Source organism: Neomonachus schauinslandi, chromosome 6 (assembly GCF_002201575.2).
Source record: "Neomonachus schauinslandi chromosome 6, ASM220157v2, whole genome shotgun sequence".
In the NCBI taxonomy this organism is placed as follows: domain Eukaryota; kingdom Metazoa; phylum Chordata; class Mammalia; order Carnivora; family Phocidae; genus Neomonachus; species Neomonachus schauinslandi.
In genome coordinates this window covers 75,025,301-75,041,008 of record NC_058408.1, presented here as the reverse complement: position 1 = coordinate 75,041,008, position 15,708 = coordinate 75,025,301, and the positions used below count along the sequence as shown (strand labels likewise).

At 45.8% G+C, this 15,708-nt stretch overlaps 1 protein-coding gene across 1 annotated transcript in view; it reads left to right on the top strand.

The window, feature by feature from the left end:
- The first annotated feature begins 6,144 nt into the window (after positions 1-6,144).
- Positions 6,145-15,708, top strand: part of PRKG1 (protein kinase cGMP-dependent 1) — a 1,258,435-nt gene continuing 1,248,871 nt past the window's right edge. The window contains exon 1 of the mRNA XM_044915991.1: positions 6,145-6,410. Coding sequence (XP_044771926.1) covers positions 6,145-6,410 — 266 coding nt within the window. The remainder of the gene's footprint in view (positions 6,411-15,708) is intronic.

Sequence of the window (15,708 nt, the reverse complement as noted above, 5' to 3'; positions counted from 1 at the left end):
GCTCTTTCCACAGTTTGGCTATTGTGGACATTGCTGCTATAAACATCAGGGTGCACATACCCCTTCGGATTCTTACATTTGTATCTTTGGGGTAAATACCCAGTAGTGCAATTGCTGGATCGTATGGTAGCTCTATTTTCAACTTTTTGAGGAACCTCCATACTGTTTTCCAGAGTGGCTGCACCAGCTTGCATTCCCACCAACAGTGTAGGAGGGTTCCCCTTTCTCCGCATCCCCGCCAACATCTGTCGTTTCCTGACTTGTTAATTTTAGCCATTCTGACTGGTGTGAGGTGGTATCTCATTGAGGTTTTGACTTGGATTTCCCTGATGCCGAGCGATGTTGAGCACTTTTTCATGTGTCTGTTGGCCATTTGGATGTTTTTAATGATAGTTGAATTCATTAGTTTTATCTTGTTGTCTCACAAAGTGCCAAATCTTAGAGACTTAGAGCCACATTCACTACTTAATCTCACCGCTCTGAAGGCTGGGGTAGCATGGCTGGATTCCCTGTTCAAGGACTCCTAAGGCTGAGATCAGCATGACAACTACACTGCGTTCTCCTCTGGAGCTCAGGGTCCTCTTCCAGGCTCCTGTGGCTGTGATGGGACTCGGCTCCCTGCCAGTGTAGGACTGAGGTCCCCACATCCTTGCTGGTTGTGTGTCAGTGGTCACTCTCAGCGCTTAGATTCCAACTGCGTTCCTTGTCACGCGGCCCTTCTGTCTTCGAAGGCAGCGATGGAGAATCTCTCTTGAATCAAAACCTTCTCATGCCTAGAAACCCCGTCCCCGGGAAGAGCCCAATCCCTCCCAAAGGCTCACCTGATTGATTTTATCTTAACGTCACCAGATGGTCTTATCTGAAAATCAACTGACTCAGGACCTTAATCATATCTGCAAAACCCTTTCGGAGGAGTACCTTGATTATTAGTGTTCGAATTAGTGGGAGAGGGTATAGATACACCAAGGGTGGGAATCTTGGGGCTGTCTCTGAATTCAGCCCCCCGTAACTGATGAGGAGGCTGAATATAGTATAAATACCACCACCACCACACCTCCTCCTAGCCTGTCTGTTCCGCCCCCTGCTGGGCGACTTTCCCTTCAAGAAAAAAGCAGGAGAAGCATTACCACTTTACTTATATTTATTTACATAGGGTCATATTTAAGTGATAGCATCTTGCTTTCATCTTGCTTCATGTGAACATTAAAAGAGCAGGTGCAAGAGAATTTAATATCCATACATAGTTGGACACTCAGGGAGATGGTATGATCTGCCTGAAGTCCCACAGCTTTCTGTATCTTCATATTCCAGGAGGAATATGCCATATTTCAAGGTTCTGAATAGACTGCAGACTTTGATTTCTACAATACTTAAGTAGCAACACCTCTTAGTTTTATTTTTCAGGATTTCTAGGAAAAATGATTTTTTCCCCCCAAACCTGTAGGCCAGATATCACTGAAAATCATACACAGCCATGCTCTTCCGGTTGCTTGCAGCGTGGGAAAGAGCTCCACGTACAGCAACAGGACCACATGGTAAAAAGCATTTATGTATGTGTTTCTGGAGGCATTTTTTTTTAAAACAGCCTATGATTTATTAAGTAAATGCAATAAATGGAAGCTAATTTTGAAGTTTAACGGAGGCAGCATTCCATTTGCTATTTTCATGTTCTATGTGATTAACACAGATGTGAATGTTTTTCAGGACTTTGAGCTTTTATCTTGCATAAGGTGTGACCACACTCATGGGCGCCAGAACGTGGTTTAGGCGATAATGTTGAAGCCACATCCGGTCTGATGTAGTATTAACTGAAAATGCTTCAAGCTTCTGTTCATCACCAAGTACGTGGTCATCTTTATAGGACCATCTAGACTCCCTTTGAACTCTTTCTTGTCAAAATTTTAAACTCAGCTGGAGTTCATGGATGGATGTTGCTCCTAAGAACAGACTGATAATTTCAAAATGTGAGTCACAGGGAAAGCAGAATTCTCTAGAACCCTTGAACGTAGAAGAGTGCTCTGGACCCTAGGTAGCTTCCACTGCCCGATTTACAAATGTGGGAAGTGGATCCCTTGGAGGTTTAGGGATTTGCCCAAGAGCACACAGCTTGGGAAGTGATAGAACTGAGACATAAGTATAGATCTTTAGGCTCCAAGTCCAATACTCAGTTCACTAGTTGCATCCCTTGACGGAAAATGCATCCCAAGCAGTTTTCTGCAAATACTGTCATTCTGCAACCAAGAGAAGTGTTTGGATATAAAGTATTGGGATTAGAGAGGTGGTTTCAATCCCTACCTCCCTTCCCACCCATGCCAACCATACCAAAAGCTCAAACCTCTATCCCCCATTCTCAGTTCCCCCAATCTATCTTCTGCTGCCATCCATGGGACCTCACTCCACCCACCAGCCCATGACTGTTCTCTTTGCTCTGGATCCTTGTAACGTGTACTAAGGTCAATGTTGCTCCAGGGGTGGGGCCATGGGAATGGTTCATCTGCTCAGCAGTGAATGCAGCAATTGCTCGAAATTAGACCAATGAAATATTTTTGGGAGGAGTATTTTATCATTGACATTGTTGAGAACTTGTGGCATATAGTGATAACAAAAAGCAAACTGACTTTAATTTTTTAAAAATAGACACTGTCCTCCCATTACTTCCCATGACACTGACCTGGATTAAAGGACAGGAATGCCCCATGAGCTACTCACATCTATAAGGCTTCAGGTTCTTTATAAAGTGCTCCCTTTTGGTGTGGGTATACGGGCAACGCACCATCATAACGTTTTGAAAGTACATGTACTTAAAAAAAAAAAATTTGAGGGGCACCTGGGTGGCTCAGTTGGTTAAGCCTCTGCCTTCGGCTCAGGTCATGATCTCAGGGTCCTGGGATCGAGCCCCACATTGGGCTCCCTGCTCAGTGGGGAGTCTGCTTCTCCCTCTCCCTCTGCCACTCTCTGCCGCTGGTGCTCTTCTCTCTCACTTGCTCTCTCTCTCAAATAAATAAATATTTAAAAAAATAAAATTTGAAATTGTGTATGAAATGTAGAGTAGATCCCCAAGTATCACAAGGAAAGCAATTTTGGTAAATAGATTGCTGAGAAGCCAGAATCTTAGAGCTTTATCTGGGTTCATATGGGGTTTTAAATTTAGTGTGTTTCCATTAGCAAAGAACTTTTAGTTCTGCTTGTCACTGGGCTCAGACAGAATGGACATTTTAATACATTTCAGGTTGAAGCAGTGCTGAGCAGGGATTAAGACAGCCTAGGTCAGATCTGGACATTGTGACCATGGACGTATTACCTAATCTAGCTAAGCATCAGTTTCTCCAACTATAAAATGGGAACAAATAATAGTACCTACCTTATAGAGTCCTTATGGGCATTAAAATCAGTTGCATAAAGGACTTAGCCCTGTGCTGGCAAATATTAAACATTCAATAAATGTTTATCATCACTTTTGTCATTATCCAGTGGCCAAAAGATTGTAAATTTTTAATTCTTAAAAATGTCATACTTGGATACAAAATTCGGCATATTTTCTTTATTTCTTTCAAATGAGGAACATGGAAACACTGGTATGGGTCTTTAAGGACATGACCTCACTTCACTGTGGTTAAGATTTTTATTTAGCAAATTTCTCCAAGGGCACTAGATGGCGACCTTCTCCTTTAAGAAAAAGAGGAAACGGCACAAAATAAAACTAAGGTTTCATTAATACTTTCTTGCTTTGATAGTTGAAACTTACTGCTGCAGATTTAAAAGCAAACAATACAGAGTAAAGCCACGTCTTTGAATACTAAAGGCTGTCAGAATCATAGAATTTCTAGATTTTCTGGTGTCAGGCTAGGAGCAGAATGTTAGGGAAAACATTTTGTGTGGGCATTGGGAGTCCTGGATTCACACTTATTAACTTAGGTGACCTTGGACCTTACCTTTCAAGCTCTAATTTTTTTCCTTTATAACGTGAGGTGATTTGGTTAGATGATCTTCAACGTTGTTTCCAGCTCTGAAATGCCATGATTTTTAATAATTCAGTGTTTACTCTTCTACCAGGCTCTTTGTGAAGTGTTCCTTGCGCTCTAATATTTGTTAAGCCAATGGACAAGATTTAATGTCACTAGGTGTCAACATTACTTAAGTTAAAACTGATATATTAAAAAATAAGATTAATTTTGGAAGATAGGGATGCAGTTAGTTCTGAGGATGTGTGTGTGTGTGTGTGTGTGTGAAATCTTGGTCTAAAGGTTCCTTTTTAAAAAAAATAAGCAAGGAGAAACATTTGAGTATTTGCATTTAAGATAATGTAAAACTTGAAAGAACCTGTCCAAGAGTCATTTTAAAACTATTTCTATTTCTTCCATAAAGTTGAGCCTCTGCTAGAGTTTTGAATGCGATAAAGTTTTGCTAATGTATTATTTTAAAAGGCCAACTGTTTTGAGTGTTCCTAAGAAGATTATAGCAGTTTAGATTGCTCATAGATGGAAGCAACAGAATAGTAACTATCAACAAGACCAAGAACTCCTTCTCAAATATGAGTAAATAAAGCCAGCCTTGAGCATCTGGTGTGATTAAGAAATTCAGATATGGTTTGGAATGTTTTTAATTTAAAATAATCAGATAAGTAGAACTGACAGTAAATAATAAAGAAATCTCCAGAATAAAATATATTTTAGGATTTGTTTATAAACCAAAGTATATGACTGCTTTTCCTTAGGCGTTTCAGGCAAGGTAGAAAGATTTTTTTTTTTAATAAGTAGCCAGTGGTTGTACATTGATCTTTCTTTTAAAGGGAAGTTACTGTTTCAGAGAAAGTCCTTTGGTATCTTAGTCTGCATCTATTTTTTTTTCCTTTAAAAATTTTAAAGATTTACTATTCTGTTGATCATTACCTGGAGACATGCTCCTCCCACAGTCACAGATAAACTCACACAATGATTTATGTGATGAAAGTGCTCTCTGTGACACACACAATAGATAAGTAAATTTTAGGCATTAGCAAATACTCAGGCTCAAAGAGGCAGAACAATCCCTTTAGCAGAGGCTGAGGGGGTGGATGCACAGGTAAGGGAAAAACAGATTACAGATGCAATTTCCCCCCCAAAATTGGCGCTGGTAGGGGCGAGGCGTGGAAGACGATGTCGTGATATAATCTGGATGCTCATATACACATTTTAACTGTAGCAGATGAAATAAAATCCAGGCTCTAAGAAGTTTACAGCAGAATGGCCTTCCCTCCACCCCGCCAAACCTTTGGCTCATTACCATATGCATACTCATTCCACTTTCCTACCAAAGGTTCACTATTTCCAGTAAAATTTTATGCTGAAAAAAGTTGGAATTGCTATTGCCCTGTCATTCTTATTCCCTGGGATCACAAGCACAGGGCTGCACAATAAGAGAAATACACACACACACAAACACACACACAAACACACACCCTACCTTATCCAGAGCAGAAGAGAAGTAAAAAGTGAAAACGAAGATGAGTTTATGCAGGTTACTGACTCAAAGGCAGTCTAATATTTATGAAATATCTCACACTGTCTCTCACACACACCCCACCAAGTCTTTAGGCTCCAGTTACAAGCGCTGCGTCATCTGCCAGATCACATGGTAATTGTTGCTATTTCAAGGATCAAGTGGCATAAAGCTCCCCCCACCCCACCCCTTCCCTTTGGTACCGTATAGCGTGGAAGAGTGATTACTGTGTGATGGGGTGAGACCCAGCTCTCTGGTCCAACCCTCCAGCTGGAAGCCAGGCTGTCGGTGGGGTGGCGCGCGAGGGGCTCTCACGGAGCGACTGGGAAAGGGGACGGGGGAGGGGGGTCTCAGGGGAGGCCGGGCAGCTCTAATTGGTTTCTCAATGAAAGATAATCACCTAGTCCCCCGAGAGGCTGGGGATTAGCACTCTGCCTCTCCTCTCCACCGCTTTTAGACGTCTCATCGTCCCCTCGGAGCTTTTAAGTCCACTCCGCAGAAGGGGCTCGCAGACAGCGGCTCCCCGCGCCCGCCGGCCGCTCCGGGGGCAGCGCTGCCGCGCGCGCTCGCACTCGGCGCCCCCTCGGCTCCCTCGCCGCGCTCGTCTCCCCCGGCCGGCGTCCGGCCGCGCCCGAGGAAAGTTTCGCGGAGGGGCTCCGGGCGAAAATGAGCGAGCTGGAGGAAGACTTTGCCAAGATTCTCATGCTCAAGGAGGAGAGGATCAAGGAGCTGGAGAAGCGGCTGTCGGAGAAGGAGGAGGAGATCCAGGAGCTGAAGAGGAAGCTGCACAAATGCCAGTCGGTGCTGCCCGCACCCTCGCCGCACATCGGGCCGCGCACCACCCGGGCGCAGGGCATCTCGGCCGAGCCGCAGACCTACCGCTCCTTCCACGACCTCCGACAGGCGTTCCGGAAGTTCACCAAGTCCGAGAGGTAGGCGCGGGCCGGGCGAGGCGGCCCGGAGCCCAGGCCCCGCTCGGGAGGGGGGTGCGCGCGGAGGGGGGGGGCGGCGGGGGTGCGGGCGGCGCGGGGCGCCCCCTGCTAGCCGCCGCGCGGAGTGGGGTGCCCCAGCGGCCCGGGGCCTGGGAAGGGTTTAGTTTTGTTGCCGCCCGTCACGTGCCGCGCCGGGCTCTGCCGGGCTGGGAAAGGCGAGCTCCTCGGGGAGACGCGCCCCGGTGGCGTGGGGGTGGGGAGGAGACGGAAAGTTTGCTCGCGCCGCTAACTCGGCCGCCCCGCACCCGGCTGCGGTCGCGCCGCTCTCCCTCCGCGCAGCGCGGCGGGATCGGCCTCACCCGGACCGAGCCGCGCGCGCGTCCCGGGGCCGCAGAGCTCCCCGAGGCGACCCCAGACCCAGGCCGCGGGGCGTGCGCCGTGGGGCCGCGCCGGCGTCCGGGGGGAGGGGCGGCAGAGGCCGGACGGGGTCGGGTTCGGCGGAGGGACTGGACTCGCCCAGCGCCGCAGCCCTGCGGCGACGGTGCAGGGGCGTGGGGAGGCGGGACGGGGGGCGCGTCTCCGCTGCCGGGATCCGGCCTCCGGGGTGGGGAGACCGGGAGAGGTTTATTCACAGGGTCACTTTCCAGGCAGCTGGGATGTCAGCAAGAAATTGCAAAGAAACCCCACTTTCTGGACCTTCCCAGAAGGGCCACACCTGGGGCTGCCCTGGGCTTGGAGGCGGCTCGGTGACCTTGTGCCTGGAGCAGGTTTGGGGGCCACCGGCCAGCCGTGTCCCAGGGTGGACAAGGCTGCCCCCCGCGAAAGCTTTTCCGTGGAAAAGTTGGGGTGAAGGGGGAGGGGGGCTGCTTCTCTGGGCGCCTCCAGGCTCCTTCTTTTCCTCTCCCGGACACTTGGAGAATCCAGTCCTGCCCGTTCAAATTTGGGTGTCGCCAGGTGGCGGCGTGCGGAGGAGGCCGGGCGACTTTGGCCACAAGTGGGAAGCTCTTGCACCCCCCTCGCCGCCTTCACCGGAGAAGGCTGATCGATTGGCTGCCGCATTAACGCGCCTCTGGACATTAGCGAGAGAGGAAGTGCAGACTCCAGAGCCCATTACTGGCTTTTAGTCTCTGGAAGCGCACCGCCGAAAGTGCATTTCGCAGGATATTGAATATTCCATTAGGCGTGCCTTCATGCCCGCCTACCTCTTACCCCCTTCCCTCTTCTTAGATCACTTGGTGTCTGAGTTTGGGGCTCTCAGGGGACCCCTCACTTGAGTCCCTCCCCCTTAGCTCTCTGACTTGGAGGCCAGCACTTCTAAAGGGCATGTGTTCTTGTCCAGCGTCCATCCAGGCCGCCTCCACGGTCCCCCACTCTGCCTCTGCACCCCTTCCTTGTCTGTCTCCCCGGTGCATTGATTAGTGTTCCTGTGTGGTGGGGGAGGGGAGCGCCGGAGGCTGGGCAGGGAGGGGTGAGGAGCTGTTAGAAGAGCGCCGGGAGCTGGGAGTGGGCTGGGGAGAAAAACAGGAACCAGCCAGACAGGATTCGCTTCTGGACCGTTGGGCCCGTTCTGAACCGACGTCTAGGGAGACAGTTTTCAGATCCCTGAGGGACACTCCACTTGCACAGGGACACTGCACTGGCACCTTTTGGCCCAGCCCGCCTCGAAAGCCCCTACCCGGCGGAACGATGGCATCCTTCCTGCTGCCAGGCCCAGACTGCAGCCGCCGCCCCTCTCTGGCCTTGCCCTCGGTGGGGAAGCGGCTGCCCCTGGGGCTGGCCTGAGGCCCCGGGGCTGGGCTGAGGCTCCGGCGGCGCGGGGCTGCGCATTCCGCGGCCGCTGCCCTGCCCCTCGCTCGGCAGCTGGAATCAATCTGCCCACCTCCTTAAGGAGCCCCTTCATCAGCGGTCACCCGGCAGCTGCTCGCCTCCGGGGCCGACGGGCCGGCCGGGGCTTTATCGCATTTTTGGAATTTCAGATCCCTGGGTCTGGGCTGTGCCCCTACCGAGGAGCCAGCCGTCCTCCGCGGCACGGGGGCGGTTTCACCAGGCTCTGCAAGGGCCCGGGAGGAAACTCTCCCCACCCTGCGTCCACTCTCACTGGGGAGCTGGCTCTCAGAGGCGCTTTTATTCTCCTGGGCGAGCAAATCTCTCTAGGAATGAGAGGACGGTTTGTAGGCACTGGGAGGAAATGGCTGGTCTGTCCTTTGCACACGTCGTGCTCCCTTTCCTACCACCCCCTGGGCCCCAGCACTTTGGTGTTAGGGGTAGGAGCCTTCAGCCTCTGCGTGGGCAGGCGAAGTAGAGGTCAGCGCACTTTTGTGTCTAAAGAGAGTGGAGCCCTTTTCCTGCTTCCTCTCTGCTCTGATTTACGCTGGGATTGAGGGTAAACTTTTCCCCACTCAGCACTTAGTTTTTTTATACTTTCAAATGGGAGCCTGGGGTGTATTTTCGGCAAGCTGACTCATTAGAGTTTAAAGAATTTTGAGGTATAATATATGGGGAGAGTAACCATTGGAATCAGGTACTCATCCTAGTCCTTAAAGAGACAATAGCAATTTAATTATTGGTCAGACACTTCAGTCTGGTCAAGGAAGGAGATCATTTAAAAAGTATTTCTGAGAGCCAACCTTTAACAGCAAACAAGAGGCTCTCAAAATAAAGTATTTTCTACTCTTCAGATACTTCGATTTGCGGGTGAGGTATTTCATCACCTCAGGCACCCTCATGCCATCCTGATGGGCTTGCTGGGGCTGAAGAGACTGCTTTACTGTGAAGCTAATGCTCATTTGCAGTTGCTATAGAATTTGAGTGATAGCATTCATGAGTTCATTTCAAACTTTCCTAGGACATGCGGTTTTTATACGAACAAGGCACGTGCATTGAAAGTACAGGAGTCTGTCTGGTGAGCAGAATGATGAAAGAGCTTTTGCCTCCAAGCACTGTTTTAGAAAATGATGGCAATCTAAAATATTTACATAATAGGTGACAAAAATATCTTAAGCATTTATTGCAGTGAAAGGAAATGGGAGAATTCACTGTTGTAATCAAGTCAGTCCAATTAGCCAGACTTCCACGCGTCCACAGAGGGTATACGGCACAATCTCCATTAGGAATGATCTAAGTATCCAAGGAATGCTTAGATGAAAATTATACTAGGGAAAGGGAAGATCTGAGTGCTCAGCATAAGTATCAAGTGTACAATATGATGATCATGTTCAAAAAGAAAACGTCCGACTTACTGCAGTCCTCATTTTCAGACCCCATAGAAATGCCCAGGAGGGATCAAGTGATTATCTTGGAAAACTGTAGGGTATTTTAGATGACAATGATGATATTTTGAATTTATAAACCACTTTCTGCCAGTTAAGTCCAAGTGTTTCACATAGTTTTCTGTGAACTCTCAATTCCCTGCATGTATAAACCCCACATCAAGAATTACCTAATATCCTGAATTCTTTCTCTGGATTTTTTACACACACCCCTCAATTCCTTATTTTGGCTGCCCATTTGGCTCAGAGGACTGCAAACAGTTGTTGTTGTTTTTAAAGTAGCTTAAGCGCAGGGTGGAATCAATATTAATCTGTAACAGGGACAATAAATTGTATTCCAAAGACGTTTGAGCTATTCTTGTCACAAATCCCTTGATTCTTGATGATGTAAATTCATCATTTGGAACTGGAACTTCCCTCCACTGGGACATGGATGCTTTGGGATGGATGTCCCAGAAAGCTCATTGCTTTTTGCATCTCTCATTCAATTCAGGTCTGGTTTAACCTTCAGACTAAATCAAGGGATTTGGCCTAATTTTGACATAAGCAACTTCAATGAAATGAGTGAGTACCAGCTGAATTCTGGGCCCACCTTATTAACTGTTCATAGAGAAAATCCACAGTGCTTTGAAATAGCAAGGGTAATAGAGCTGAGTCCTGACGAAGTCACTTGCCTGAGATCTCACAGCCAGGAAATGTGAGAGACAAGTTTCAGACCCAAATCTTGAAGTTTCTAGAGCCCAAGTTCTTTTTTTTTTATTATGTTATGTTAATGTTATGTTATACATTACATCATTAGTTTTTGATGTAGTGTTCCATGATTCATTGTTTGTGCATAACACCCAGTGCTCCATGCAGAACGTGCCCTCTTTAATACCCATCACCAGGCTGACCCATCCTCCCACCCCCCTCCCCTCTAGAACCCTCAGTTTGTTTTTCAGAGTCCATAATCTCTCATGGTTCGTCTCCCCTTCCGATTTCCCCTCCTTCATTCTTCCCTTCCTGCTATCTTCTTCTTCTTTTTCTTCTCCTTCTCCTCCTCCTCCTCCTTCTTCTTCTTCTTCTTAACATATAATGTATTACTTGTTTCAGAGGTACAGATCTGTGATTCAACAGTCTTGCACACTTCACAGCGCTCACCATAGCACATACCCTCCCCAGTGTCTATCACCCAGTCACCCCATACCTCCCACCCCCCACCAGCAACCCTCAGTTTGTTTCCTGAGATTAAGAATTCCTCATATCAGTGAGGTCATATGATACATGTCTTTCTCTGATTGACTTATTTCGCTCAGTATAACACCCTCCAGTTCCATCCACGCCATTGCAAATGGCAAGATTTCATTCTTTTTGATGGCTGCATAATATTCCATTATACACACACACACACACACACACACACACACACACACACACCACGTCTTCTTTATCCATAGAGCCCAAGTTCTAAGCTGCAACACTCTATCACCTTGGAATTGGGCAAGTTCCATCTTAGTTACAGGTGAGTCCTTTCAAATAGAAATCAGTGAACCTGTCCTAAATTAGAATAGGATCTTTGTTAAAAGAGTCTTAGAGCCAGCACTCAACTGACCTCCTGAGAAGTGGCCAACAAGCTCTTGTATCCAGCACACACACTTGGGTGTGCTCATGGTGCTGGGATTTTCTCTGGTGGTCCTGCTCTTGAGATTGTCATATACCAGTCTTTCCCTTTGCTTCCTTCCCACCCTTCTTATGTCCTAGGCGGGGCTGATGAATAGGGTGGTTGTGACCATGATCTTGGTTGCCTCCTTTGGACACCATTCATTATATATCCTTTGCCTTTTGCCTTGCAGACCACTCATGCTAATCCCTTTGTCCCTACCAACCCTCCCATTGAAAGGAATCCATTACTAAGTGACAATATATCAATATGTTAACTGGCTATCCTTTCCAGATTAACACAGTAATCGTTTAAGAGCTTCTGGGAGAAGCCATTCATTTAGTTTGCTCAGATGAGTAATATTTATGACAAGAGTTTAAGGGGAGTCAGGCTGAGGAGGACAGGGGAGGGTTTTTATGCAAGATGGCTTGTCAGCATCCTGGGGACTCACCACATGTCATTGGGAGAGGACAGATTCTGAACGTAAGCACTTCACACCTCCTGTTGGTCAAAGCTGTACACTGCCTTTACTGACGAGAAAATGGAGCAAACTATCCCTGAAGTGCCTTTTAAAGGATAGCAGAAATGGGAACCTGGAAGATAGTTCAGGTTTCTTAATTTTGCATCAAGACTAGACTTGGTGAATTGATGTCTTCAACTTATCTGTCTGCACTTCTTATTTAAGACTGATTCACTTTGCTTCGAGATCGGCTCAGGGTCTGGAATCATGTACATTTTCCAGATGTATTTGTAATATACCAGGAATTCTCGCTCCATTTGAATCATTGATCTATGTATAGGTTGAAAGTTCACACCTAATCACATATTCATTAGAAATTGGACTGACCCTCATGAGACTATTTCCAGCAGACCTGAAAAAACAAACGATGTCCTATCTTCTTCCTCGTTTTCTAAGTGCCCTCTCTCCCTACAGTGTAGGACAGGCTGAGTGTGCACTGAAACCCTTTCTCTTGATCAGATTTTCAGGTGATTTTGTAGTTTCTCAGAGCATGAATACTTATTTTCATTTGCCATTGAGAATGGGCTTATCAGAGTTCAGGACCCTGTCTTATCTAGGATTCTTGTAGCTCTTGGACGTTACTGTGAGTTTGGAGATAAACCAGGGATAGCATATCCTGTTTCACAAAAGTGAAAGCTCAGAAGTTTGGGAATTGTCAAAAAGGAGTCCTGACCTTGAGTCTACCTTTGTTGGTGCCACACTGTTGGGTCCCTGAAGAGAAAAGGCTATATGTATATGGTTATGTGTGTGTGTGTGTTTACTTTTACACTTATGGTAGTTCTTATTTTGAAATTCCTCTTAGTTGGTCCAAATCAGTTTTTTGTAGAATGGAACATTTACTTCTTGGGCTGTTATGATAAAATAGATTGTAGCACCTTGCAGTTTGTCAAATTCTTGTGCTTGGTACTGGGCACACAGTCCAAGACTGCTTCCCAGAACCAGTTCAGAGAACCAAGTTTTGTTGCTCCTTGCGGAAGTACACCTTCTCCTTTCACCCACTGACGATTTTTCACTTCCTTTCCTTTGTTCTTGGGTCTGCCTGTGTTATCTCTCTGTCTTTTGGGTCCCCTTGTTTCTCTGTTCCAGCTTAACATCTGTAACTCCTGCCAGATCAGTTTCATGTGCAAAAATCATAAAACAGCAAACATAGAACAGAGTTCTTGCTCAAAATGCTACTCTAGCCTTTTAAAAACTATCATAACTTCAAACGGTTCAGGTATTATACAATTTGAATTTCCTGAAGTTTAAAAAAAATCTATTGTTCATATTGAAATATAAAACACTTTAAAATATTGGCTCTATAAAAAATGGGTATTTCCAGAAAATGTATCTTTGAAATAAACTTGTTTTATTATATGAAGACGGATGGTGGATGTAGTCTCCTTATTTTACTTAGTGTTCTTAAACAACAAATGCCTTTTTAAAAACTCTTAACCTTACTCCTCACTGCTCACTAAACATTATTGGGGGATCGCAGACTTCATTGTGCATCATGTTGCTTTTTATTCTAAACACTTCCATATTGTTTCCTATATATGAATATAATAGAAACCCATGCTACCTGGGGAAATAGTGTAGTTTTAAATTCGATCAATATAAAGTTTATGTGGACTAGGAAGTTTTAAAATACTATCTGTAATTTGTCCTGTCCAGTGAACTAGCTGTGTTAGCTATATGTTTATCTGTTTTTAGTTTAATCCCCAAAGGTTAATCTGTTGATACGTGGAGTTGATTTGAGTTGATTCTGTTATGCGTAGGAGCACATCAGTAGGACTTTGGCTGCAAGGTGATAACCTGGATGTACTGGTTTCTTCTGAGTGTTTATCCATTAAGTTAATACGATAAGACGCCTGCAGGAATTACCTTGTTGGTTGTGATAAAGAGTATCCAACTATAGTTCTTAACTTACTCTTCAGATTTGCTGCTAATTCAAACTGTTCTTCCTTTCTGGTCCAAATTAGAGAGGGTTTCGAAATGTGTTTTAATCCTTTAATGTGTCTTTATTCGAGCACTCTGATCTCAAACGCTGCAATAATAATACTGCTCATAAACCTTACAGGGATCCTGAAAATACTTCTATTTGCCGCTTACAAGTATTTGTAGGTCTGTTTATTCAACTATATGCTACTATTATTGTCTGAGGAGCAAATCTAAAGCCTTTGGGTACATGTTAATATTTTTCTCGATGCCTCTCATTGCCCCTGTGGTATAGATAATGCTAATTTCGTGCATCACATGGCCACGAGGAACTTGGCTACTGATGCCCAAAATTCTCAAAATAGAACATTCTTTTATATCTTAAGTTGTAAACCCCTGGGTATAAACCAGGTCTGTCTACAGTAAAAATTTCAACCAAATAAAACCCTCAGCTTCCCGTACCTTTCCCCCACCCCCTGCTGATTTTTGGAGAAAGGGTAAAAACAGCACGTATCTAGAATGTATCAAAAACAAGCAAGCAAAGCAAAGCAAAACAAAACAAAAACTGAACCTTCTAGAGAATAAAGCCAGTTCCTATTCAGTTCAGTCTCCTCGCGGAGAATAAGACCACTCTGAAATAGTCAATACGGCATCCTATGTCTTCCTCAGGCAGGCTCCAGCTGTGGGGTCCTGACACCCAGGGCTGTGTATTTGATTAGTTGAAGGTTAAAATGAGTCAGTGATGGCTTGAAAGTCAAAATTCGTGAATTACTTGTGTCTTAGGAAATAAGAGCGTTCACAGACATTTCTCGGGAAAGCCTTTTCCTTGCATTCTGCTGGGCTTTCTGGACTGGAGGGATTACAAATATATGGCAGGAAGTTGCACATAATCCACGGGCGGTCATGTCACAAGAGAGTGTTGCACATGGGAATGTCACCCATCTCGTGAGTCACTGCAGAAAAAATGTCTGAGAACTTCTGATCTGAACCATGCCTCTAAAAAATCAAAATCTTGACCCCCGTGACCTTCAAAGCTACTTACTTATAAACAACTGTTGTTAGATTTACTCTGCTCTACTTAGCACATCTACTGCAGAGCACCAAGTCCCCAAGTGTGCTGTTCCTGTTCTTGGCGGCACCAGGGATGTTTCTGGGTGGTGCACAAGGGAGTTTATTGTATATGAACAGTCAGGAATTTCACTAAGTGTTTGAGGAAAACATGTAACAGCCCATCAAAGCCATGCTGTGTGGCTATTATTGCTCATGATAAGGCTAAGTTTTAAGAAAAAAGTCAAAACATATTGATGGTGTATAGATGGGTATACAGAAGAGCATGGAGGAGGATTGTTTTAAAGTCACTTTTTTTTTTAAGATTTTATTCATTTATTTGAGAGAGAGAGACAGAGTGAGAGAGGGAGCACGAGCAGGGGTGAGGGTCAGAGGGAGAAGCAGACTCCCCGCCGAGCAGGGAGCCCGATGTGGGGCTTGGTCCCAGGACCCTGAGATCATGACCTGAGCCGAAGGCAGACGCCGAACAACTGAGCCACCCAGGTGCCCCTTAAAGTCATTTTCAACAGGAATGAAGCAGATTGTTTTCGTGCTTGTTCCCTTATTCACCCTGACACTGTTTTGGAAGATTCTACCTACCTGAGTTAACTGTGTGCTCGTCTTTGGTGACTCAGTTTCTCCACAAGGGTTAGAGGGGGGACATAGAGCTAGGCAGGAATGGTGGCTTTTATAAAATAAACTTTTGCTCTGATGATAGAGCAGTCTGGCTAAGAATTACTCACTCGGATATATCATCAGAAAAACATCGGATTTCCCCCTAGATTTATGAATTTCTTTGCCATATCACACTGGGCCCACAGGTGACCAGGACAGGCATTTTGTAGCCGGAAAGACCTGATTCTTTCTTTCTTTCTTTCTTTCTTTCTTTCTTTCTTTCTTTCTTTC